The sequence below is a fragment of the Larus michahellis genome, chromosome 2 (genome assembly GCF_964199755.1).
Source record: "Larus michahellis chromosome 2, bLarMic1.1, whole genome shotgun sequence".
In the NCBI taxonomy this organism is placed as follows: domain Eukaryota; kingdom Metazoa; phylum Chordata; class Aves; order Charadriiformes; family Laridae; genus Larus; species Larus michahellis.
In genome coordinates this window covers 126,145,529-126,173,518 of record NC_133897.1, presented here as the reverse complement: position 1 = coordinate 126,173,518, position 27,990 = coordinate 126,145,529, and the positions used below count along the sequence as shown (strand labels likewise).

The 27,990-nt window shown below is 42.3% G+C and overlaps 1 protein-coding gene across 1 annotated transcript; it reads right to left on the bottom strand.

Annotated features, from left to right (window-relative positions):
* Positions 1-7,370: 7,370 nt before the first annotated feature.
* NPBWR1 (neuropeptides B and W receptor 1) lies at positions 7,371-9,697 on the bottom strand. Its single transcript, XM_074573614.1, has 2 exons — positions 9,294-9,697; positions 7,371-8,898 (listed from the first exon to the last, which is right to left on the bottom strand). The coding sequence occupies exon 2, from the start codon at positions 8,750-8,752 to the stop codon at positions 7,757-7,759; it is 996 nt and encodes a 331-aa protein (XP_074429715.1). The 5' UTR covers positions 8,753-8,898; positions 9,294-9,697; the 3' UTR covers positions 7,371-7,756.
* Between the last annotated feature and the right edge of the window lie 18,293 nt (positions 9,698-27,990).

The window sequence follows — 27,990 nt, the reverse complement described above, 5'->3', positions numbered from 1 at the left end:
TGAAATGAGAATTTAAATTTGAGAGCAAAAAGGAGTTTTAATCTAGATTTAAACTAGACTACTTCTACAACTTCAGCAGACTTTGTTCAAGCTGTTAAAGGGTACTAATCTCCAAAATTTTCAAATGCGTATGGATTCATGCCATTTTATATATAGTTTACAATAAATATCCCAGCATTTTCTTGTTTCCTATGGCTGATCTGTATTAGATTTGGCGTATCCTATAACACGGCGTCCGAATTAGCTCTCGGGAGCGCTTTTTTTAGTCTTTAACTCCAGTTTAGAACGACGATGACTCGTCAGTGAAGAACCGGTGCCATCTAGGGGCTGAAAGCTGAAAGGAGGGGCTGTGCCCGAAACACTAAACACAACCTGGAGATAACAGAAACCAGGGACAGAAAAAAAGAGAAATAATGGGAAAAAAAAAAAATCCAGCTACTGAAAAGAGTGGGAAGCACAGTACAGAGACACCCAAATCCTTGCCCAGAGACAGCTTGGGCTCCACAGGGCTGCCCTGGCTTGGGGAATGGTGGGGGGGAAAGGTGGCCTCTGCCTGCTGAACCTGCCCTTGCTTGGTATCAGTGACATCTGTTTGCTCAATGCTTCCCCAACCAATCCCTCCACGGAGCTGATTGACTGGAAGTGGGAATATGCAGGAGGAGACGGGCCCTCAACTGCATCCAGACAGCTCCGCTTGCTATTTTAGGGTACTACACATTTGAAGAGGATGCTTATAAAGAAACATAAAAACACCAAACAGCTTTGGGATCACATCTTTAGAAAATTCTGATCTAAACTCTGGTTTTTATAATTATTTTTTTATTCCTGTCTTGAATTTATTTTAATATCCTACTTCTGTTTATCATGCTTTTGAATAAAATTTGAGGAAAAGACACCTTACATAGAAAATGCATGTTCTATGGCGGGAATGACAGCTGTTACTGGAGTTCCCATTCAGTGCATTCTTTGAATAAGTTGTCTTTGAACTCCCTCTGGTGGTATAAAGGTTTTGTAGGTAGAAAAAGGCTTTGGAAGCACTTGTGGAGCCTCAAATTACGTAGTTTTAACGATGAGTGGATAGTTTGTGATTTTTCTTCATACTTCCTAAAAATGACTATGGAAGAAGATGGGGAAAACCGACAAATATATAAAACTTAGGCGGAGTTTAATTTTTTTCCATTTTGTAATGCAGAAAAAGAAGTTGGTGGGTTTTTTCTCACTCAAGACACAAATGCATAGAGTTACATTCAGTTGCAATCATGCTTTAGATTGGCAAAGCAGCACAGTTATAAAACTTTCCCTATTGTCTGCAATGGAACTACTTCGAAACAGAAAGAGTCCAGACAAGTCGAGGGGGCTGGGGACCATTCGAACTGAAATGGGCTGGTCTGTAAGATCCTTACTCCTACCTGAGAGCAATTAGCCCTCAGACAAGGTTAATTAAGGAATCATTTCCTTGGCATGACTGGGCTGCTTATGTAAGCAGTTGCTTACCAGAATGAGCAAAAGGATCACAATCTGTTGCTTTTTTAACGAAAACTTGTCCACATTGTACATATGAACGTACAGGGGGGTTGCCAGCTGCAGGTTGTGCTATGTATGTTAGACAACAACGTCAATATTAGACCAAAAGTTGGTCTGTTAAATTCGAGTCTGTAAACTTCTGCTTCATACGCTGTCTGCACTGGCTCAATATCAGATCCTTTTTGCTCTTTGATTAATTATCAATTAATTTAAGTATGTTTTATTCCTAAGAGATTGGATGTTATTCTGTTGAATTATTTATACAGTTGAAATTGCTGAGGCCCCATAGGAATGGTCTCTGGCAAAGGCATTTTTCTGTATTTCCAAGCTCTTGGAAATTCTAGAATTTCTGAACTCTTTGAGAAAAACTCCACCTGCTCAAATATAACTAGATAAAACTCCGTGCATTTTTCATTTAAGAGGAAGTGTCTATGGCAAAAATCTGTCTAAAGATACTGGACCTAAAAATAACTTAATCTGCCTTAGAAATGGGAATACCTAGTTTGACTAAGCACAAGAAAACTGTGGAAGATTTTGGTCTCAAAAGTTTTATTAGAAAAAAATTATCATTTAGTTGATCCAGAGGCACAGAAACAGGAAACAGAGAGAAATAAAGGAAGCTGATTCTTAGAGACTTCCAAGAATTAGGGTAATATTTTAAATGTCTTTAGTTTAGTTTACAGAGTCAATCTAAACAAAACATTATTTCATGAAATAAAATGCCCCTTTCTGAGGACGGACTTTTCCTTGTCACATGTGCCTGACAAGAGACACCTGCAGGAACCATCCAGATGTACTATATGGATCACAAATCTGCCCAAGTCAGAGTCATGCGTGAGGCACTGAGGGACACATGCACTCAGGCTAGAAGTTGAAGGGGTTCTTGATAGTCACACACCATGTTACTCCTTGGGTCTCTATAGCTTGCTATATAGAGACTACAGGGAGATGTTCATGAAAAGCCACGCACGTGTCTCAGAAGCCAAGGTCTTGAGGAGATTTGGTGCTGACAGCCTACAACAAGCTGGCAGCCTGGTTCTGTTTAATCACATCATTTTTGGGGGGGAAAGCTGAATACCCACTTACATGGAGAAGATGACCCTGTTCTCTCCTGCCTTGGCTTATGAGGCCTTACCACAGTCACACCAGCTCTAGGTAAAGAGTATACTATATCAAGCCTATGGGTCTGAAGGCTGTATTGGGGTATGTACCTTGTGGATAAAAGGCAAGCTCGTGCTTCTGACTAAACCATCTGGATGCAAAGTGACATGTTGCGTCTCACCTGACACCTGTGGGGCTGGAGGATGGTGTTTCACAGGGCCCAAGGCACTGAGGGTTCCCTTTACCTACTCACGCTGCCATGTCTGGATAAAAAGGATGCAAAGGAACTTATGGATGCCATGTGTTTTCACAGGTCGATCACACATGTGGCAGTCACTTACTTGCATTGCACATTATCTTCCTTTCTTCACTATGTTTTGCTGTGTGTGCTGTTGTATTAATTTTATGACTACTTTGTACTTTTCATAGTTTAAAGCAGGTTATATTCTCATGCTGGTCAGCTTCAGGTGTTGTACCTGATGAGTTTTATGGCCTGTACTGCTTAGCTTCTATTCTCAGTTTCTACATGTGGGCTGCCTGTTACCAATGTAAGTGATAATACCTGGAGGGTCTCTACTTTCCAGGCCCCTGCCAATGAATGGAGTGCCTGGGCTCTGTGCTTGAGGCTGTTCGTGGCGCTGCCTGCTTGCCATCCTCTGCTGCATCGGAGCCCCTTCTTGGTCACAGAACTTTGCCCGTCCTCGCTCTCTGTAGAGGAAGGAACCTGGTATTATACAGGTGTGTCCTCTTGGTGCTCTAACTAACTACAGTCCTGAGAGTACAGCCCTGTCTACTCCTTCCGTCTTGCTCCCTCCAAAAAACCACACACACACACAATTTGTTGCATGCTTTTTGGCAGCGGACAACAGTTCAAAATGCTGGGCTTAACACCTGTCGGAGTGACACAGTGAGTGAGGGTGAGGCATGAGGAGACAGAGGATGCCTCGGTGGGACTGGATCTACTTATGCACGGATACTGGCGCCTGTGCCCCAACTGCACAGGCAAAATGGACCAGAGCAGGATGATCTGCTCTGCAGCACCTGGAGGCAAACTAAACCCACGAGCCGCAGGTGTGCTCGCCTGTACGCACCCCAGCAGGGAAAATGGGTTGGGGAAAAGCCGCCGTGTGCATGGCTGTGAGCCTCAGCACAGGGGTCAGTTACTTGTGGTCAGGATGTCTCCATCCGGAGAAGGTTTAGTCTTTCTTTCCTGGCCTGCTTGGCTTACCTGGGAGCCTATAAAGTAGTTGCCATTAGGTAACGTAGTAGGCTGTAGCAGGGATGGTGTTGTCTGCCTTGTTACTTGCTGCATAGTTTTGTTTGCAGAAGTACTCAGCTATATTTTCTTCTTTTGAAGCTCATACCCACATTGAGGGTGCCACATAGACGCCCATCTGCAATGCCTGCAGCCGGACAGGCTCCAGTCCCACCTCGCAGACATGTCACGGATCCTGAAGACGGCACAGCCATGCAATGGGAGTCCTGCCCAATGCATGAATTTGAGCTGAGCACCTGCGTCAGAGCTGGGCTGTTGCTCAAGTCTCAGCCTATTCTTGTCATTAACAAACATGGGAAAATTCCAGGCATTTTGGGGAGCACTGAATTCACCTCAGATATTCATCCTACTATGAAGAACAGGTAAGATTTGTCTTCAGAATGAGAAGGAATTTACGGAAGGATTGTGTTTACCCTAGGTGATGTTTTGTTTGCATTTTTATGTTTCTGACATAAAAGAAGACCATCAGCACAAGATACTTTGAAGTGAAATTTTTTAATGGAGAGCGCTTCTCATATTTTCCCCCATGGACAACAGGAATTGAGTATGGGTAAGACAAAGGGATGAGATACTGAGTATGAGGAAAGGCATACTTTAAAGTACTTCCTAAGAAATAGGAATATTTTAAAGAAATCTCTTTACATTGATTTAGATTAGATTGATTGTTTGCTTTTTAAAATCTTGAACTGGATTATATTGTTCAGGAACAGCTAAAATTTGGTATTCAAAACTAGGTAAGAATGAAATACAAATCAGTCCGTTCTTATAACCTACTGTTAATATCAGTTGAGCATCTCAGAGATGCATTTGGTGCAGCAGCACGGTAAAGCCACTTAAGTGTCAACAACATTTCTAGGGTAAATAGAAGCCTCTACAGGTGATGAGACAAATGTGACTGCATAGCAGCTCGATCAAAATGTTCAGGTGGTCGCTACCGGGAGCAATGCTCAAATCTGTGCCACTCTTTAAGGTGACTGTTTCACAGAGAACCATATATCACTGTCATTCTTCAGCCTGCTGGGAAGGATCAGCAACTAACGAGAGCACAGCAATCTTGAAAATGTCTTTTCTGAGAGTAATACTGTTTTCTTTTAAAACTGGATGCAGTCTTTACACAAATAATGTTGTTGTGGACATGATGGCTTAAGGATACAAGAGAGGTAGTGTGTGTATATAGATTAGCAGCCTAAGTGAAGATAGGCTTTGCTACTTGGCCCGTGCAGAGTAACATCTTTCTCCACGGCAAGTGACGGACCACAGAGGAGCATCACTACAATTTACAAGCCCAGCTGCAACAGCAGGCAGCTGGTGGGAAAAGTTAATTACCTTTTGTTTTGGGCAGGAAGATGGAGTGAGGGACATCAGTTCCTGGAGCACACTTTTGTACATGGTGTGGAAATGTGTCTTCGGCACCTTTTGGGCTTGCTCTTTCAAAGGCCAGCTTCTATGTCTGGTGGAAGCTGATCACACACCCTCCAATGAAGCAGAATTAGACACCGTTGTCCCCCAAAGGAATCCTTTAATTTCCATGACACCTAGACTGGGTGTCAAAATTAGCACTGACTGCCTCAGAGAACATTAAAAGCTTATAAGGAGAAATGATTTAGTCATCAGCACAGTTATATGGCATTATAATGTACCAGGGTTTGTATAATTGCTAAAATCTGCAAGTAAAATTTTTATTTGGAGTTTCTTTGAAAGGATTTAGCAATAGAAACTTTCCACATGCCTGTGGCAGAACTTTATACTGCAGCAGTGGGAAGGGACGTGGTGCAAGAGCTCTCAAGAGGTGTGATCCCAAATCTGGGTTCTTTACCCGGTGTGCAAGCCAATAATACACAGAGCAGAGGTATTTCCAAGTTTATTCCATTAATGCGCAGAAACAGGGTACTCGTCCCAAGGGAGCACACCTCAGTTTCAAAGATTTCCCTTTTTGCACACTGATTATTACATATTCTAGCAATTAATACATATTCATTGTTATTCTCTTTAATGATTGGTTGAAATTTCTTCACTTCCTATGTAAATTAGTGCGCAGATTCTGCCTTCTTCTTCCATTGCTCTCTTTTGAGTAGGTGGTATCATTTCGGTAGGTGGTCAATGAGTTGGTGGTCGCGATCTCCCCCTGCTGAAATTACCTTTTACCTACTTCTCCTCTAATCTTGGCAGTTCCAGGTGGTTTTCTCAGTTTGCTGACCAGGCCTACAGTTCATCATTCTCTTGACAGAAATATCCTGCTTATTAACAAAGCTACATTGGCTAGTAGTTTGTTGCTTAATGCAATCTTAGATTAATCTTGTCTAGTTACTATTTCTCTTTAATTAATGAAATGTGGTTGGGGCTGTATAGATGACTTTTAGCAGCAGTAGCAGGTTCCCTTGGTTGCTTCAATTACATGTTACATTTCATTTTTCTAGTTAATATCAATTTTACTACAACAGAGGCACCTGGAAGCCTGAATATGTGCCACGTGAATCCTTATGCACCTTGTGAAACCCATCATCCCTTCCTGTGTAGATGGAAATGCAGTTCTTTAACTGCATTTCCCTATCTCTGTATTCAGTGGAAGGGGAAATACGTAACCAAATTTGTGTTGCGTTGATTTGGGATCTGCTGCGGGGAAGGACAGGGAAGACCACCAAGATGAGAAATGTTAAGTGATTGCAAGTATTTTCCCAGTCTTCCATGTTTTTTCAGTTTTCCTTGGCAGGCAAAAAGAGGAGAGAAGAGGAAAAAGCCTCCTCACACAATGTGAATTCTAGTCAAACTTCCATTGACCCTCTCCCCCCTCCTCCAGATAAAAACAAGATAAACTTTTGGTTTGTTTTTTTTTTTAAACTTCATTTGTCCTTCTTAAGAGAAATATTAATAAATCTCACCAGCAAGCGGAGCACAAGTATGTGAGAGACTGTTAAAAGTAACCTAAACCCTGCATGTTATTTATGATTTGTATTGAAGAAGTCAGAATATTCCCCATGTTTGAACAAGTTCTTTTCAAACCCTTAAAGGCTAAATGTTCTGAAAATACCTCCCGATTCTGTTTTCTAGGACTAAAAATAAAATAATAATAAAAAAATATCTGTATGTGCAAGGAGATTGCCCATAAACATATGATGAACAAAAAAGTAAGCACCACTTCTGGTGCAAACAACAGCGGCAAATTTGACAAACTACAGCTACCAAGTACATGGTTAGGCTATTTTTCCACAGTAAGTTATCCCAAACTCATATCTGTGTATTTTATTCACTAGGGAGGGCTTGCTCTTTTTTCCTTGAAACCAGACTGAGGTCTCTCTTGCCCGTTCTCACAGATTTTGACTTCCTTATCTCAGTCCCCAGTGAAACAAAATGAGCTCAGTACCTTGGTTTATTCCTTACCCTTTGGAGCTGTGCCTTTTTCAACATTGCTAAGTTTGCAAGACTATTGGTAAGCATGCCCTGTGGATATGAAAGAGGCCGAGGAATCGTTAAGCAGGACACTCAATAACACAGCTTTATTGGGCTTTACAAAACACTAATAATAGAGATAGCCATGTGCCTTGAGTTCACAAAGTGATACCTTTAAAAAGGGAAAAGGGACCTGCTGCAGCTTTGTGAGCTACAAACATAGCACAGAAAGCACATTAGACAGAAGAGATTTAAAAAAAAAAAATCAAGGCAAGGGATGGGGCACAGTGCTGAGGAAATGAGCGCAGGAAAGTTGAGAAAGCTCCACCTGTCCTCAGTTTGTGTCTTGGGTAGTGAGATAATCTGAAGCCCAGTGGGCAGTTGCAAGGAGGCTGGAGAGAAAGCACTCTCTGGGCTGGAGTCACCCAGGAGGAGCAGATGACTCTGAGAGCGACGCAGGAGTTGGCTTTATGAGGTGGTTCTGCAATCTATAAGTTTGCGAAAGCTCCTCCGGAAACTGTCATCCAGAAAGGCATACAGGAAAGGGTTGAAGCAACTGTTGGCATAACTCAAGCTAGTGATGAAGTAGGAAATCCCAATGATGAGTGGAGTTTGTGGGATGTCTGTGGTGAGGGCCACCACTGTGCTAAGGTGATAGGGCGTCCAGCAGAACAGGCACACAGCCAGGATGACAACCACCATCAGTGTCACTTTTTTTTTGGCTTTGTCCAGGGCTTTTGCATTGCTATGGAGGTGCACACGTCTCAATCTGCATAGCATGGTGGTATAGAGGATGCAGATGGTGGACACTGGGATGGCAAAACCTAAAATAAGGGTGTAGATCCGACTGCCTTTCCACCACATGGTCTCAGGTTGGGGGAACACAAAGACACACTGGGAGCGCCCCTGCTCTTTGTGGATCTTAGCAAAGACAGTGAAGGGCAGGATGATGACTGTGACGAAGGACCAGACACAGAGGCTCACAATCTTGGCTGCTCGGTAGGTGCGGTAGGACATCTTCCTGGACTTGGTGGTGGCCACCACAACTAGGTAACGGTCGATGCTCATGACAGTGAGGAAGTAGATGCTGGAGAAGGTGTTGTACTGGTCTATAGAGATGATGAGCTTGCACATGAACTCTCCAAAGGGCCACTGAAGGAGCAAGTAGTCAACAATGTTGATGGGCAGCACTAAGGTAAAGAGCTCATCAGCAATGGCCAGGTTGAGGATGAAGATGTTGGTGACCGTTTTCATCTTCGGGGCTTTGAGGATTACATAGATGACGGCGGTGTTGCCTGTAAGCCCCACGGCACAGATGACAGAGTAGATGACAGGCACCGTGAGGTAGAAACTGGGGCTCAGGGCGGGACCGGACATATTCAGCCCCCCATCCCCTCTCCCAGCACAGTTCATGGGCCCATCCATGCATGAGGAATTGATCTCAGGGAGGGAGGAGTTCTCCATGGCCACAGGAGAGGGTGGCCAGGCCAACTAGTGATGGGAATGACTTGGAAGCGAGGGGAAAAAAGGCGAGACCCCTGCTCTTCTCAAGCCTGCCTCCTCCGCCGCATCCAACCACCAAGATCTCCCATGTGCCGTCCACCGCTGCCCTGTCAGGACCAAGAGGAAATCACCGAGGGCTTAGCCAGCGGCAGAGGGTCCCACCATCCCCCCCCCCGCCAAAGTAGTCCCCCACTGGCTGCCCCATCCTTCTGCCCCACCGATAGGTGCTACGTGGGGTCAGCACTCAGCCCTGGACTACCCCAAAGTGACCATTCCAAGGTGACAGCGCTCATCTGGGGACCCAGCGGTCCGCCTCGGCCGCCTCCCCCCGCCGCCCCTCCGCGGCGCCCAAAGGCGCCGCGGAGGGGCGGCGGGGGGAGGCGGCCGAGGCGGACCGCGGGACTCCTGCCCTCGAGGGGAGCCGATGCCTTTGGGATGCTCCCCAGGAAACAAAACACCCACCCCTTCGAGCACTTTCGAAGGAGAGGAAGGATGCACCGACCTCTGCCAGCCTGGCGGGGCTCCTGGAGGGGTTGGTGGGATGCGGGTCCCGAGTCCGGTGCAGGCTGGAGATGCCGGTGCCGCTTCTTTGCTTGATCCCGGGAGTTAAACAGACAGGTAACACGAACCGCAGAGAGGATGGTTTTAAAAGTCGGGAGCTAGACCACCGGGAAAGAGATTTGTGCAGTTTACCTGAAGTCGCGTCTCCTCCCGACGGCGGCGAAGTGCCGCAAGTGCCGCGAAGGGGGAGAGAAATGCCAGCTCTAGGTGGTATCTGCCTGTCGTGCTGGGGTCTGAGAGCTCAGCATCTACCGCCCCCCAAACCGCCCCCCCCGGTCCCGGGGGCTGTCCGCGGCGCAGGTTGTGGGCAGATCCTGGCTGTCAGGTGATGCTCTTCATCTTGCCACGAAAAGCATTTTTTTTTTTTTTTTCCACGTGGCGTGGGTATCGAACTGAAGCGCTGGACTTGAATATAACCCTGGGGAGGCAAATCTTTTTTAGAGGGTAATTCAAGGTTCCTGATTATCCTGTGTTTTTTTGGTTTTGTTTTTTTTTTTTTCAAAAAGCATGCGATGTAAAATCTCTCTCGCTTCAGTTTTATTTGTTTCGCTTCTTAAATGAGATGATTGAATTCTATGGGCTTGTAGTACCTTTGGTAAAATTTTGCATCTCTTAAATCGGAAGTGTAAACAACTTCTTTTGCGGTGTTACCAGCAGTACTGACCACATACATTAATACTAATTGCTAGTAAGTTACTAATAATGTAGTACATGCAACTTTTGGCAAATCATTTGGCAAAACTGTTTAATATCTCTAAGCTAACACCATGGAGTGAGAGATAAACACATCTGTCTCTTACTGTCCTCATTCTGATGCATAATTACCTAGATTAGCAGGATATCACAAATATGGCAATTCAAGCAAATAAATGAATGAGTAAATAGACAAAAGTACAAGCAAAGTAAAAAGTACAAGCTTCACTGTGGTTACGTTTTCTGGTGCTCTGTCTTTATTTTATTCTATATTACTAGCTACACAATATAGGAAACGATACTCCATCATCCAGAGTACATGTCATACTCACCTGCAGAAATGGCAAGGAAGACAAACCAGGGAACTACAAACTGCTCCACCACACCTCAGCCCCTGGGAAGATTGTGGGGGAAATCCTCCTGGAAGCTATTTCCAGGAACACGAAGAACACAAAAGCGTTTTGAAGAAACCGGTTTAGATTCACCAAGGCCAAATCATGGCTGACAAACGTGGTTGCCTTCTGTGATGACATGAATGACTCCATGGATGAGGACAATGGTGGATGATGTTTACCTAGACTTTCAACAAAGCCTTCAGTAGAGCTGCATTGAAGAGGTGGGCTCAAAGAGTAGCAGTCAGTAATGGAACATCTAATTAGTGATCAGTTATTAGCAGCATTTTTTAGGGGTCAGTACTCAGGCTGATACTTTTTAGTGTCTTCTTTAGGGAGCCAAATGATGGGATGGGGCACACCCCCAGAAAAGTTTATGGATGATACCAAATTGGGGAGGGTGGTCAGTATGCTTGCTGAGGGGCAGGGCGGCTGTTCAGAAATTGGCTGACAGAAACCTTTTTAACTTCTAAAAGGTAAAAATTTCCTTTCCTGGGTCTGAGACAGAAAAACCACGTGCAATAGCAGAGGTTGGGCACTGCCTCACTAGGGAGCCGTTCTGCAGAAAGGGACAGAGAGTACCTGATAGAGAACGCGATGGAAGTCAGTGAGTAGAGAGCTCTTGTAACAATGAAGACTAACCATGTCCTGTGCTGTGTCAGCAAGTATGTTGTCAGCAGGTCAAGGGAAGGAGTTATTCTCCTTTATTTGGCAATCATGATACTGCACAATTTGGACTCTCCGCTAAAAGCAAGACATTGAGAAACTGCAGTTAAGTGCAGTGGAAGGTCATTGACGTGGTTAAGAGGCTGGAGCGCATTACAGGTGAGGAGATATTGAGGGAACTGAATTTGTTCTGCCTGGAGAAGAGAAGGCTGGGGCTGGAGGAACATAATTGCTGTCTCCAGCCATCTAAAGGGGGCTTATGGAGAAGACAGAGTCAAAATCTTCTTCCATTTGCAAAACAATAGGATGAGTGACAACAGTTGTGAATTGTAGCAAGGTAAATTCTGACCAGATTTAAGGAATAAAATTATTCACAGTGAGGATGATTGAACTTCTGAACATTTCTCCATCCCTGGAGATGCTCAGAATTTGACTGGACATGGTATTGAATAACCTAATTTAATTTTGAAGTTGGCACTGCTTTGAGCAGGCAATTGGGTTAGGTGAACTTCATAAGTCCCTCTGACCTAAATTTTTGTGTGATTCTGTGATTCTACCATGTTCAATTCTTATTTTACTCCTTTGAAAACAGATACATCCCAACAAATTATACAGTAATAAAAAAATAAGATTTTTAGAGGAAACTACACATTCTTTTATGCATTTTTTTTGCATAATATCAACCTTGACCAAACTCGATACTTTCTAACAACCCTTTGTAGCAGAGGAATTTCCTTTGAGAGAGCACAGAACATCTGGTGAGTAATTCATGGCTGAAAAAATCATTGAACAGAGCTGAAAGGTGATGTTTACAGCAAGATTACATGCATAATATGATCATTATGAATGCGATTATGCTTAAAATCTGATCCAACTGATAAAATCCTTATGGTGATTTACTTCTCAGTATCTTCCTCTCTTGTAACTGGTCCATTTTTGTGGAAATAGCTTCAAGGGTTAATTATGTAGGAAGGAAATCTTTAAGACTGAAGTAGAAAAAAAAAACCCTTAATTTAAGTTTTGTGTAGTGCTAAAAAGAAGCCTAATAATTCATTACATTTATTCATTCATATTTTATCTCTAGACTTTAATTGGACTGATGGAGCACAGAGGCTGAATAGCAACGGGTGAAAACTTAGATTTAATTTCCTAGAATATATATTTCAAATTAATTTCTATCCTACATCCAAAAGCTGTCAAGATTGTTTCTGTATTTACTAGCAATGCTTGTTATATATTTTGACAACTCAAAAGGAGAATATAACTCTATAGGATAATCTCAGACTTCATCAGTATGCTGGATCTTGTCACTTCTTTGGTTATTACTCTAACTACACAAATAAGAAATGTTCCCTTTACTGTGCGGCACCCAAAAAAAAGCCACAGAAATCCAACCATCATTAAAACTCATAGTGATGCGTATCACGTTTTACAGGGAGAAGCAGTTCTAGGAATCAGAAACTAGGTGTCAGAGATCTTCTTTCAGTAGCAGAAACATTGACAGCATACTTCTGCACTAATTTAAGATATTAAAAATGCTCTTTTATTATATAGTAAATAATATGGGGACTTGCCAGTGATTAAGACACAGAAACTCAGAAAACCAGCTTTCGTATTAGAAACCAGGACCACCTTCTCTCTTTACTTTAGGAGTTCATCTTCAATGTGTGAGTCGTATTAATATAACTCTGCAAGATATGGATAAGTATATTAACCATTTAGTCACCTACTTATCATGCAGGCTTGCTGCATCTTGAAATTAACTGATAATGTAAAAATTTACTCTGTTCATGCATTGATCCCATACAAGTCTTTCAATGTTTCTTTTGTTTGGAAATAATAATGTAGATCAAATAGGATATAAAGAGAAACACATATAGAGAAATTATTTTTCCTCGTAAAATAATTAGAGTCTGTAAATTTACCATGCATTAAAACTGAGCAATCTAAAGAATTATAATGTATAACTTTTTTTCTGTGATAAATGAAGTCTATTCACACATGAACTTTAATTGTGGTTTAGCATGGTTTTCTACATAATTTCAGTAAATAAAGCCGTGGGTGGGTGGGTGCGTTTTCAACGTTTTGACTGATATGAGACAGGAGCAGAGGTCATGGAGATACGGATAAAGGAGTGGTCTGGTGCAGGGGCAAAATCCATCCTGGTGTTAATTCATGCTGTCTGAGTTTGATTATATTATTCCACAGGAGAGGAGCTGCATTGACAGAGATTTTTTTTGACTGCTGCAATGGCAGAGACAGCTGCTCCCAGAGGTTGTTTATGATGCAGGTGAGAAGTGTCTGCTATCTGTTAGTGAGCTACTTACTCATATTTCTACGTCATTAATTTTTCTGTCCAATCAGTCGTTTTTCAGTTTGTTGGGTTTTTGTTTCACAGAATCACAGAATCTTAGTGGTTGGAAGGGACCTCTGAGATCATCAAGTCTGTTTTTTTCCTTATCAGACTCTGTGATGTGGTGTCCATTGACCAGGAAAATAATTTTCGTTGTAATAGAGGTGAAATGGAAAATAGTTTTGCCCTCTCTTTCTTGTTGTTTCTGTCTTTTATGGCTATGACCTCCGTCTGCTCAGGTTCTTTCTGGCTTATTTTGTATGTGTGTGCTTTCTTTTTTAAGGAAGTTGGCTGAGTTGCTCCTGGTTCAGTGATTAGGCTAGGGAAACAGGGGCTAGTTGTATCAATTAGTAATGGAGAGCTGACTGTGGAGACTGAGGAAGAGCAGATTAAAGCAGTTCTCTCAGGTCCAGATGAGAAGGGAACTGGTGGTGACTGGGACTCATGAAGTCAGGTGAGGTGGCTCATAGATAAGGAAATGTTGTATAACTACAAAGGTTTAAGCTATTTTTTTTCTGCATTGTAGAGTTGATTTCAGAGGTGGCAAACACCCCTTGGATTAGTCCACTTAATTATTTTCTTCTGTGCTTTGTTGTGTGGTTAACGGTAAGCTCAAAGATCTCTGTGCTGCTGGACACAGCATCCTGCTCTCTCAAAGTGTGATGTATGAACAGAACGTGGCTCATTCCTTGGTTGACACATTGCAAAAATACACAATGGAGGTGAAAAACTGATGGTCTTCAGTTGTGACTTATTTAAAAGCTCCATGTACTCCAAAGGCTCTCTAATTGTAAGGGACAACTCCCCTCCTTGTCTTCCGATCCTGTCCTTCCCAAAGGGCCTGTATCCCTCCACTGCAACACTCCAATCATGGGTGCCATTTCACCACGTCACTGTCATCCCAACAAAATTGCAGCCCTGCAACTGCATACACCTCTCTAACTCAATGTATTTGTTCCCTATACTGCATGCATCAGTAGCCAGGCACTTTAGAGAGGCACCCAGGAGTGTTCAGTTCCTAAAGAGCGTTCGGGGAATTTCTCCATATTGACGTCTTTGTAGGTAGTCCCTTGGTTACATGCAAGTGCTGGAGGTGAGCTTAAGTGTGCAAAAGTTTTGTCCTAATGCTTGTGCCGTGGTGTCTATATCCACCCTCTTCCTTTCAGCTGTATCATTGCCTGGCTGAACGGTGAATCTTCTCCCCAGAAAAGATCCCGTAAGTCTAGCAGTAACTTTATTGCATGGAGTGAATATCTTGGTTTTTGACTGTGCAGGGGCAAAACTGCAATTATAATAAGATTCTGACCAGCAGGAGGAATCTGCCTGTTTCCTCTCTCCTGGCAGTTGAAGAAAAAGATTTTCAGCCTAATAAATCTCTTATGCTTTTATGTGAATTGCTGTCATTACACAGGGAATTGTAGCTGTCTGTACAGGTGTCCATTGTTGTTATTGCTGTAGTGGTTGGAGGAATCAAAAGATATCAGGTCTCACGGACAGCCATGGAAGTGATGTTTTTTCCCCTTTTATAACATCAGTTTCTGAGGAAGGCAATCAAAGATATGAAGGGTGGTGAGGTGGGGGACGCCCAGAGAAATGTAGTGACTTGCCCCAGGAGAGCACTCTAATTATTGGAACAGTGAATAACATGTGGAATATAGGATTTTGAAGTACTTCAATGTTTGCCAGGGTCCTTGCAACCCCACTACCCCCCAAAAAAACCCCCAAAACCAAACCCAAATGAAAAGCAGCCTGTGTTGGTTTTTTTTTTTTCCTTTTCATACCTGTGATATACCTGGTCTTCATTTCTGTGTCATGTGAGGCTGACATAGGAATGTGAAGAAAATAAAAAAAAATGCAGATATTTTAATTTCAGTATAGATATATTTGAATCTTTATTGCCGACTTCTACAAACATAGAAATTCTGTACTTTTGTTCTTGTGTGTCTACGTCCAGCTCGCAGCATGAATCTCAATGTTTCAGCAGGTGCACAGAGCATCTTCCTTTCAGCTGAAAGTAAGGAGAAATGTGTTAGGAATAAGCTGATAGCCTCTATAAGGCGAGTCTTTCAGGATTTGGAAGCCTGGACTAAGAACCACAGCAGCTCCTCAAGGAGCCATTAACCTGTAGGCCAAATTCAGCTCTTGGCCAATGAGGTATGACCCCATTACGGCTGGTGGAGCTGTGCCTGCTGACAAACAGTTGTACCAGCCAGTCATTAGGCATGCTAACACCATATGCTCGTGCCCTGAGAAGACACTAATTTGTAACCATTATCTGTGCATACAGAATATCTCTAGCTGTGTTTTCTCCTGAATACTTTAAGTAGTTCATGCTGTCCAAGTTTAAAAAAAGAAAGTCAGATGTCTTTTTCTTTGAGCAGTGTAAATCATCATTGCTTCTTTGTTAATCTTCAGTATCATTATCTGGTGACCTAGATGAGAAAAAAAGGAAAAAATGACTTCATGAATTGCCACTAAGAACTGAGAATTCTTCATAATGACCCTACAAGTCTTGTACCTTCTCCACTGAATTAATCCATGTCTGAATTTTAGAATGTGGGCCAAACCCATTTGAGAGAGATCCCTCCCACTGGTTAACTGAGTCAATCTTGAGGAAGTTCAATCATCTCAAGTGGTGAGAAAAAAAGCCACATCACTTCTCTTTGCAGGAGTACCTCATCAATCAATCAGTACAGAAGATAGCTCAGCAGCGGAGCAAGGGTGCAGCTTCTAGTAAGAAAACACACTCATTTTCTACCTTTGGGACTGACTTATTTGCCAATACAACGTACAGATGTGGAGGAGTGCAAAAACATTCAAGTGAGAGGACCCTTTTGTGACTTCTGCCTTCTAGAGAGGGGAGATGTTGGATTAATAGATCTATCTATTAGGTGCAAAGGAACAAACTTGCCTGCAAGCCAGGTGATATCAAGATCAGCCTACACTATACCAATCTTCACAAATATTTGCATAAATTCTTTCAAAAAACATCCAGTGGTGGCAAAGCCAGAGCCTCCCCAGATAATTTGCTCCAGGCAATCTATTCTTCAAACCCTGATTTTTTGCTATGGTTTTAAATCCTTTGGTTATTTTCCTGTTCCAAATGGAAACTGAGAATGGGATGTTTTCTGCCTCCTGTGAGGAGCTGTTCCATGTCTGAACACTGCAGTGTCTTCCCCTTTGTCTTTTCTCTAGACTGACAAACACAGTCCTTACAGTCTTTCCCTCTGGGTCATCTGTTCTAAATCAGAGAAGAGCAGCTATTTCCATTTGCTGTGCGTTTTTTGTGTGGTGTCTTCTATTGGGGTTTTTTGTGTTTATTATGTGCCATAGCTTTGTGATAGTATCAAAACAAAGTTGTACATCAGTAAATGAGGTCTGTGGCAAACCTTCAGGTTGTTGTGATTTAGACCAGGCTTGGCAGGCTTCTACATACTTGGGATGTGGAGAAATAGAGCTCTGTGAAGTAGGGCTAGAGGTTTGGGAAGCTGTTATGGAAGGACACGTTCATGGTGTCTTTTGCACTGCATTACCCAACAAGATATCAACTTGTGTCTATCAAATCTTGCTGGTTTCAATTCAACATCATCGCAGTGAGATGAGCCAGTGTCCCACAGAGCAAACTGGATGAAAAGCTGGACATGAGCCAAAAACGTGCACTCGCAGCCCAGAAGGCCAGTTGCATCCTGGGTTGCATCAGAGGAACCGTGGCCAGCAGATCCGGAGAGGAGATTCTCTTCCTCTACTCTGCTCTCGTGAGACCTGTGTCCAGCTCTGGAGCCCTCAGCACAAGAAGGACATGGACCTGTTGGAGCAGGTCCAGAGGAGGGCCACAAAGATGATGGGAGGGTGGAGCACCTCTCCTATGAGGACAGGCTGAGAGAGCTGGGGTTGTTCAGCCTGGAGAAGAGGAGGCTCCAGGGAGACCTTATAGCAGCCTTCCGGTACTTGAAGGGGGCCTACAAGAAACACCCCTCTGTCAGACTTGTCATTGCATGCAAGCTCACACTCTTAAACTGTTTCTCATCTGCTTCTGGTTTGGTTAGCTCACTATTAAAGCTGTCAGTTACTTGATTATGGGGCTGAATTAGTATGTAATTGTCATTTACACTTTGTAATTCTCCTAAGAGGAATTTTATGGCTGAGATGTGGAAGCTATCTGGTAATACTACACTGAAAAGGTTATAAGCTTGTTAAAGAGGAGATGTTCATCAGCAATTGCTGAAGTGCCGTTCTTTGATTGATAGCATACCAGATCTTTTTCAACATACTTTTTAAATTTCTGTAGAATGCTGTTTGTCCTGAATTGTCTGGTGTCTTCAGTTTAGGGTTTCACATACATCTTCTTTATTTTTATTTTAGCTTTTATTCCAAGAATGTCTATACTAACTGATTGTATAATATGATACAAGGAAAAACAAAGGCCATATACTGTATCAATTAAATCAGTGTGATGTGCTTCGCATTCATCTTTCTAAAAGCCATCTGTAAAAGTTAAGGTAAAAGGCAAAAAATTCTGGAGATGTTCACTTTGGGGTGATGATCAAACATAGGAGATGTGGTATCCTTCTGAACATGGGCATTACTGCTACAAAGATTGTTTTAAGGTAATAGGTAAAAAAAAAGAGGGGGGGTAAGAAAGCATGAGAGGAATCCTTAGGTTAAAGAACACCCTTTCAAAGACAAGGTATTGAGAAATATATTCAATATAACTTTCACAATATTTAGACTTCAATTTTATTTATAAAATATGTAAGAAATTTTCTCAAATGAGAAACAAAAGTTGTTGGGACTGGGATGGAAGAAATCCATAGAAATAGGTGAAGCTTGCTAAAGAACATAAATAACATTTTGTCAGGTCAAAGGGAGACAAGTATGTCAAATGCAAATGTTGAGCTGTAATTCTTACCAGCTGTAACAGAAATTGTACAAAAAGCTGATAAAGATGTTGAAGAACAGTTGGCTTGAATAATTCTTTGTTGTCTGCTGGGCTGGATTAGCTAACAGGCTTTCCATTAAAAAAGTTTTAGATACTTAGCACTCATTCTAGTGATCTGGGGAAAGGTATATCAAACATTAGGAGGATTTCTAATAGAGGAAAGGTGCAATTCAGTGTGGTAATGATGGTTAATCTTCCAAAGGGTGTTTCTGAATATTTTAGGGTACTTTATTACATACTACACTGACTGACTTTACAAATCAAACCAACACAAAATGAAATTAATGTTTTCCTCTGTTACCCTGTGGCGCAAAACATCTGCTGGTGTAAAAGCTCCAATGTCACCGAAGCCATGAAGTTTCACATCAGCCAAGAAGTGTAATTCATTATCTGGGAGCCAGCTACCAGAGGGACCGCAGGCGCATACTGTAGAGACCAGAATGTGAGGCTGCTGCAGAGACTGTAGGTCAGGACTATTTGTGGGTATGTGTGGATGTGAGATCTGCCAGCAAGCTTTTAGCCTGATTAGCTGGTGAACAAAACCCCAATCAGGCCATTGTTATTGCTCGTATTTATGTTGAGGGCATGCAGTGCCGGTGGAGGCACTGCTCTCCTTTCTGTGCTGCTCTCCACAGGCACGGCCACCAGCAGCATTGGGAGGACATGCCTTGCTACTAGCTGCATGTAGCATCAGGGAACCCCAGCAGCCACACCTATCATGCTGGGATGGGAGAAATCCTCTGGATCAGTGGTGAACCACCTTCCCCCTTCTTCCCCCTGCAGGCAGTGTCACTGCAGGGATGCATGTGTCTTCCACCTCAATGCTATCATACCTTTTTGCCCTTCTCTCCCATCCTCCCTCAAGACCCAGCACTACCCTGGGTGTACTTTTTCTGTGATTTTGGGTCATTCCCTGTTCTGGACAGTAGCAACAATTTTGAGGGTATCTATAACCACTGGAGGATGAGGAAAGAGCTGTTCCTGAAGAGCACCTCAGAAATCCAGCAGCTGCAGATATTGCAGAGGGGGCTCTGAAGCAGGGATGAATTGTGCAGGGAACCTCATACCTACCATAGCAAGGGCTGTACCTCATTTCTAGACCCCATTCTGGCTTACAAGAGCTACCCAGGACCTCGGAAACCTCTACAGTGACTATTAGTCTTGGCTGGGGCAGCTTGATGCTAGAGACTTCCTGAAGTCCCACTTTTATCCCCAGTGCCCATGTGGAATAGTTGCTTATGGCTGGCTAGATTCCCTCTTGCTTTCCTACCCTATGTCCCCGGGCACTATAGACAAAACAACCAGGAACCTAACGATGGTATTTTGTTACATCCTGTAATTTTCCATCCCAGGCAGCTGCAAGCTTTACCAATGTCCTGTGCCAATTCAGGGTGGAGGAACACTTAGTCTTGAGTAGCTGGATGCATCGACAGTGAAGGTCAACTAGAATAAGCTCATTCAATACATGCTGTTAATGACATCTCTTTTATTTGAGACAAGTACACTGTATATAAGTATTTAAGGTTATGTTCAAGAATTTGCCCTCAGTGTTCCTAGCATGTTCGCTATATACATTCTCAAACGGCAACTGTCTGAAGAAAACTTTTCCTGAGCTGGGACTGGGATTTCTAAACAACCTTTATAACACTCTTAGCACCAAAAAAGGTGGAAGGTCTTTGTGAAGATAAACACAAATGTTTTGTGTGACCTTTGTAGAAGCTAGAAGTTGGTAATCAGCTTGTCTTTCAGTCTGCACCTAGGATCATGCTTACTGAAAAGGATTAAGTGGGGTTTTTTGCTTGCTTCGTTGTGATTTTTATTTTTTTTTTTTTTTAAACAGCGAGTATACGGACCACTTTGTGAACTGTATGTCCTTATGGCTTCTAAACTGGCATGACAAATAACTGCACCTATGTACCCATTACCTGTGCTATCATGCAGTCTTGTTGATGGCCTGAGGCTTTTTTACTTGGGGACCCCAAAAACACTTATGAAAATCTGTACTGGTTTACGAGCTGAAAACCTATTTCTGGAGTTTTACCTTGTGGCTGTCAGCCCATCAGGATTTGAATGAATAAAGCACTTCTGCTCTAGGTGTTTCCTTCTGCAGCTATGGGGACAGTGGCAGGAGATGTTGGAAGATCTTTGCCTGGAGCAGCTGCTGGGCGGTAGGTCTCTGCAATGGCAGCCGCACCACAGCTGCAGGGAGAGCAGCTTCACCGTTGCCTCTTCTGCTTCATGCCCACAGCCTGCTAGAGGTGAACTTATTCTCTGTCTGAGGAGGCAGATGCACATCTCTAACGTAGTTCTGTAGGTCAGCCCTTACAGTGGGGAAACTAGGAAGTTAATTGTAATCTTTTATAACTCTTCTGTGTTCTGATTACATTTTTTCTGGAAATCTGGTTACGAGCCTCTCCCCCCTACAAATGCTTATTTGCTCTGAGATCTCAGGGTGTCTTAATAAGCACGTGTATTTAACTCTTCCTGTTTGTTTATCAAAGTCCTTCGGTGACACTGTTGTGAAGGTCCCTCACATGTACTTTGTGATTTGGAAGTTTAGAGTGGTGAGTCTCATAATGTTTTTCCCTCAGAGCCTTTTTTTGGATACTAAACAGTAATAAAAAGGATTAAAATGGTAGCCATGGTGATGAGATGGTGTTATAAGCTTGCGAATAAGCAGTTACTTGGTCAGTGTCAAATGGAGCTTTCCACTGAGACAGACTATAAAAAGCTGTTTGATGTCACATTGCTCGTAACTATTAAACCCACTAAGCAGAGTTTATATTTTAGCATACTTATAAGCAATGTTCCTTAATTTGACAAACTTTATTCACAAATGAAACGGCCATTTAACACTTGTACCAAGCTTTTACTTGGATATTTTAATGCTTCATATCTGCTTAATGATAGAAGCAATCAATTAAGTAACTTTACTGTGATTTAAATGGGGGAAAGTGAAGGGGAACACTGTTCATGCTCAGTAATGTCTGTAACAGAGTAAATCTTGAAAATAAAATACCCGTCTCTTAACTAAACCTAACTTTTCATTAAAGAATTTTTAATGGCTGGGATGCAAAATACCAACATAAAACTTCTTTTGACAGCAAATCAAAACTTTTCATCAGTTTGACTTTTTTCCCTTCAAAGTAATATTTCTTTTTCTTCTCAAGCAAATGCTTTTAATCAAACCTTCTAGCCAGGACAAACTAAGAATATTTTTTTCTCCAGCCTGCTGGACAGGGCAGGTAACTTGGTGGCCACTAATTAACTGCTTGGAGATGTTACATGGTGCTGCTCTACAATACTTTTTCCTCTCCGATAATACGGACACACTATCTTTTGCAGTGCCCATTTCCCGTCCTGCAGCCAAGATGCTGAAATGCTGGGTTTGCCTCCCAGCATGCCAACAGGAAAACAGTGACAAGTGTCACTTGTCATGTGTGATCTTTCATTTTTAAAGCTGAGACTTCCCAGCTTCACAGCTAAATTGCACATCTTAATTGGTTTTGAAGTTTTGGTCCTGCTAACTTGTTTCAGTTTTGCTTTAAAGCCCAGATTACAGCAAGATCATCAGTGGATCAAACTTTGTCATGTGAAGTGGATCAAAGTGTCCTAATATCCCCTTTCCAATGACAGCCCATAGAGGTCAGGCATTGCTACACAGGACCTTGCACTCCCCTTGAGCTACAAAAGGTAGAAACCCTTCATTTCAGTGGGACTGCATTGAAGAAGAACAGGGCTCTGCATCTGCCTGGTTTTGAAGCCTGTACCTTGCCAGGTCAAGACAAGAGAAATGAATATTTGCAAAGGAAGCTTATTTTAGAAAGACCCCAAATACTTGAGGAAAACTGGATAATTTCCCTTCTCATTTTTAACTTCATGTGCGTTCCTTCTGGTTTTTTTTTATTCCTGTTTCTTCATGTCTTTTTTTCTCCAAGCAGAAACTGTACGTGTAAAACCAACTCATTTCTTGTTTTACAAGCTTAAGCGTACAGCCCTTATAAAACACCTTCCTGTATCATGTCTGTCTTGCCATGAAAAGGAAGAGAAAATAAAACCAGTACTGACGTCAATATTGGTCTTTACAAGAAAAGCGTACAAAAACGAATAAATCTACCCTGACAGTCCTGTAAACTGTTGCTGTTTTACCTTGCTGGAAGCAAGAGGGTGTGATTGACTGTTTCTGGGGTTGTACACCAAAGACTCTGAGGCAGAGCAATTTGTGCACCTCTACTTTATAGAACATGTGGCTGTGTTTCAGAGAGCTTTATTGTGAAAATGAGTGCCTCCTTTTCTGGTGATATTTTTGGTGCAGATCCCACAGCCTCTGATCTTCTACTTAGCCACCGAGAGAACCGGTCATTTGACACCTAGTTGAGGGGTGCAGTTGACACACCTGGGGATGTGATGCCATCCAGAGGGACCTGGACAAACTCAAGAAGTGGGCCCATGTGAACTTCATGAAGTTCAACAAAGCCAAGTGCAGGGTCCTGCACCTGGAGTGGGACAACCCCCGGTATCAATACAGGCTGGGGGAAGAAGTGATTGAGAGCAGCCCTGCCAAGAAGGACCTGGGGGTACTGATGGACGAAAAGCTGGACATGAGCTGACAATGTGTGCTCATGGCCCAGAAATCCAATGGCATCCTGGGCTGCATTAAAATAAGTATTGTCAGCAGGTCGAGGGAGGGGATTCTGCCCCTCTACTCTGCTCTGGTGAGACCCCACCTGAAGTACTGTGTCCAGCTCTGGGGTCCCCAGTACAGAAAAGATATGGACCTGTTGGAGTGGGTCCAGAGGAGGGCCACGAAGACGATGAGAGGGATGGAACACTTCTGCTATGAGGACAGGCTGGCAGAGTTGGGGTTGTTCAGCCTGCAGAAGAGAAGGCTCCAGGGGCACCATCTTGTGGCTTTTCAATACTTAAAGGGAGCTTATAACAGAGATAGGGACAGAGTATTTAGCAGGGCCTGTTGTGATAGGACAAGGGGTAATGGTTTTAAACTAAAGGAGGGTAGATTCAAACGAGATATAGGGAAGATATTTTTTTACAATGAGGGTGGTGAAGCACTGGCACAGGTTGTCCAGAGAGGTGATAGATGCCCCATCCCTGGAATTGTTCAAGGCCAGGTTGGACGGGGCTCTGAGCAACCTGATCTAGTTGAAGACGTCCGTGCTTATTGTAGGGGGTTGGACTGGATGACCTTTAAAGGTGTCTTCCAACCCAAACCATTCCATGATCCTATGATCTGTAGGGGTCTTATTTAGGCAATGGATAAAGGAATAATTATAAACATGAAACAAACAAAAAAAAAATTGTTGCCTAATTTCAGGTATTGTCGGGGTTTTATGTTTTGTTTTTACATCTACAGTACTGTTTGTTATGGAGAGAAGAACTAATTTGACTGCCATTATTTAGTTTGTCTATGAGTTTTGTAAAGAGTTCTGATAAGTTTGTCACCTGTTTAAAGCATGCTTTTCTGTATTTGTTGCATTTAATGCCTATTTTCTGGGTGATATGTCTCAGAGTACACAAAACTATTCATAGCGGACGCCGGAAACACTAAAGCAAAGAGATTAAATGGTGAGGTTTTCTGTAAGTGACAGTTCAAAGGGCTGTTTGGGCCGTTCTGCTGCTGCACCGCCGCAAACCATCTTGCTGCCAGGCTTCGTCTCTATTTGAAATGAGGAAAAAGGCGCAGTGGAGGCTGCGAGCTGCTGCTGTAGTTGGGTGCAGGCAGAAAGTTGCTTCACCTACTACATTTGAGTCTGTGTACAGCCTTCTGTGCACCCTGCAGGTGGTTCAGAGACTTCTTTATAAGGGATATTTATCATAATGAATTGAAGAAAATTGCTCTGGAAGGCAAATTTCTAGTTCCAGAGCCTGTTGTTGAAGGATCAATATCCAATGGCGTTTAATCAGTTTTACACAAATTTGAGATCTCAGTCAATTTGTAACTCCAATTGAAATGTATCTGTAGAAAAACAATCCTTCTCCCTTCTTGTTCAAATGCAATCCTGTCATGGAGGAAAATACTGTGTTAATAATAAATAAATGTGGAGATATTTTGAATTTAATGCACTTCCGAATTTATTTTCTTTTAATTTCTTTTTCTTGGAGCTGTACACAGTCTGGTGCTGCCCTCTTTGTGTCTCTCACATACACTTTGTGGCAGTAGCTCATTTTAATGTAAACTGCTTTTTTCACCAGAACAGTGAGCAGTATCATCAGTTGTTTAACTTGTTCTCTGTTCTGCCAGAGAAACCAAACAGTACTTGACACTTCAGGAAACATTTTGGTTTTCAGCTGTCCACACACAGACTTTGGAGTGTAGTTTGTGCTTGGAATTGACTTTAAAATACACTTAAATGAGTTTTTTACAGGGTATTTCTTGAAAGCAATTGACACTTTGGTTGCATGAAGTCTATACGCTACTTACAGAAGGATTGGTCTTGACAAGAGTGGATCAGACTTGATATTCCTGGCCTGAAAAATTAAATTATATGAGAACATGATTAATGGTTACTCTACAGAACTCAGCTGTATTGAGAAGGTCAAATATTCTTGAAATATGCTGTTTGTCTTTGCACAAACAGTTTGTTTTGCTCTACGTAGCTTTTTCTCAACATTGGCACCATTTAGAAAATGGGTCCTTGGGGGAAGGAAAGATGGAGACAAAATGAAATGGAAGAAGACAAAATGAAAATATTCTGCATAGGCCAGAGGAGTGTCTGTCTGTAAAGAGGAGAGGGCTGCATCAAGTTATTGAGGACTCTGAGTTAATTCCTATGTGACCAAAAATAGTTTTATCTGTTATAGCTCTCATAATCTCTAAGAGATTCATAACAAAAATTGAGATTGAGGTCCACGCCCTGCCCCAGGATATTGAGGCATTGGTGATGTAATGTGACCCCAGTTTGTGCAGTCATAGACTGGAGACAAGACCTAAGAAATGTAGATTTACCTGCTGTTAAAAGTGACATAGCTAAGTGCTGTGATATCTGGAGAATTTCAGATTAAAATAACTAAATCTTTTCTTGAGGCACTTGCTTGTTTGTTTTTTTTTTTTTAAAGATAGTTTAAAAAAGTATTTGGAATAGATGAGGCAAAGGGTCTCTGGAGCTGGCAGGTAGTTGCAGATCATGATCTACTGCACGCTTAAGGATACAAAGGGGCATAAACACACACACAGAGCCCTCACCCACCCCTTGCTGTCTAGGATATAAGGACAATTGGAAATCTACACACTCTTTCTCTAGGAGGATCAAGTGGAGACATCCTGAACCCAATTAAAATTTAAACACACTTCAAGCTCCTAGTAGAGAGCTTTTGCGAATCCTTAGTTCCTAATCACAAGAACTGAACCCATGTCATTGAACGTACTTTACAACCAAAATGATTTTACTGGGGTTCTTTCAATACGGCAAACATATGCTCTTATAGAGTCCATTTATCAGTGGCGCAGGAAACTCACTTCAAAGAAATCCTTATTTCCAAATGACTTCTGGGGATGCCTGACTATGTTCTAAACAAAACACCCCAAAATACATTTGCACATGAATGGTCATAGTCAGGTACACCCTGCACAGATAAAATCTCCTTCTTACTCTGTCCTCACCTCATATTTTCTAGTCTTTAACTTCCTTCACCATGTGTTTAAAGGTCTGGCAGGCACTAGCTAAGGCTTGCTGGTCACTAGTTGTTGCTTCCTATAGTCTCCTAATTTGTACATACACCTTTATTCCTGATGACTCCACAAGTAGTCCACTAGGTACCAGTTTACACCCCGTCTCTGGTTTTGACTGTTCCCTGTTCCAAAAGGGGCATTTAACTCTCCATTCCCTGTGGGACCAGTACACAGCTGGCTATGAGGAAAGCCATCTACCCTTCAGCAAAATTATCTGGAAACCATCCATAAGCCTCCTAAAAGTATATGTAACCTGTTATATAGGAAACGTTGCATTAGGACCTCATCTAGCCCAAAGCGGTAATGTGTTATCTCAATGTTCACAGTGTAGCGATGTTGCCTTTAGGAGCAAAGCCAGCTTCGGAGGTTTGCAGCTTTTCTCTTTTGTCCCTGTCCAGTTCTGCAGCTCTGGATGCTGGTTATCTTTTGGTTTTCAAGTGAGTCTATAGCGTGGCCCCAGAGGCTCCCACTGCCAAGCTACATCTTCTTTGAAGGCAAAACAGCTAACTTTGGCCTTTGGCAACTGTGGTGTGCAACTACATTCTAAAGAGAACAACCGGTGAGCCTTTATGTTTAACCACTGACTCATTGCGTTAAACATGGAATAGGAGTAGGGAGACACTAATGCTCCATATCTGCATAAGTACCTTTGCAGGAAAGTAATTCTATTCTTGGAGATAGTTCTTTAAGAAATAGCGCAAAATATAAATATCCTTTAAATATACTGTTACCAAGGAGCTTTAAACAGAAAAAGTCAATGGGACTGTTTGGGGCTGAAGATGAATAAAAGCTTACTGCTGCAGTAAAGCTTATTGAAATCAAAATCATGGAGCTGGACAGAAAAGCAAATGTCGCTTACTGGATGTAATGATGAAGCCACACAGTGTGGGTTTTTTTTCTTTGCAGCATTTATTGGGCCCAAGTTATCAGTCTGGGAGAGTCAGGTTTTCCTGCTGAGCCCTTCATACTTTTTCCACTGCTTTTCCATTGCTTCCCCTTGTGTGAAGTGTTCAAATAAAATACTTCCAAGATTTTTAATTTGTGAACCACCAACATCTGGCACTTGGTAGAGTTAATTGTTTTGTTCCCTTTCCAGAGGTAAAGCCAGACATCTGTGCTGGGGCCTGGCCAGCTCTAGTCTTGGGTCTTCTGCTTAGCCTTCATCTCCCATAGCCATGATGTGTTTATCGCCATGTTCAGGCTACTAAAAGCATCCCTAGAATTAGGAACATTGTCAGCAAGCACATGCTATTCAAATCATCACGAAGCATGAAGAACATGGTTGTGTACTTCTAAGGCAAGCCAGAAGAGAAAAAGCTTCCTCCCCACCTTCTTTTATCAAGAAACCCAGCCTCAGAGGCACTTGAAAACAATCCAGGGATTTATGCTATGGAAAAGCAAGGTACAGGCAGATAGGAATGGAAAAGGCTAGGAGCAAAGAGGACTATGAAAATAAATTGTCACACACAGTTTGTTTTTTGTGCAGTGGGAAAGAGGGAAGGTAGACCTTGTAAGGGACATCGACTAAAAATTCTTTAAAAGAGTGAAATAAATTAAGAAATGCCAACTATAACTTCCACAAAAGTAAAACGAGTAAGTAAAAAGTAAAAAAAGCAAAAAAGGAAACCATACAACTTTTATACATGTATATGGGGGCTTTTATATATAGTGAAATATATATCTATATATACATTGTCCCTATTTCCTCTCTAGCTTGCTGCCTAGATGCTGGCTACTGGAATATTACTTTGTGTGAGCTGGAATTCAAAGACTTACTGGCACTCTACACAGAAAACTAAAATCCTTCTAAATGCATCATGCTAAATTTGAGCTTTGTGCAACACAAATAACAAGCACAATACTCAGTGTTTCGTGCTTTGCTCCTGCATGTTCTGTTTGTGCCTTTTT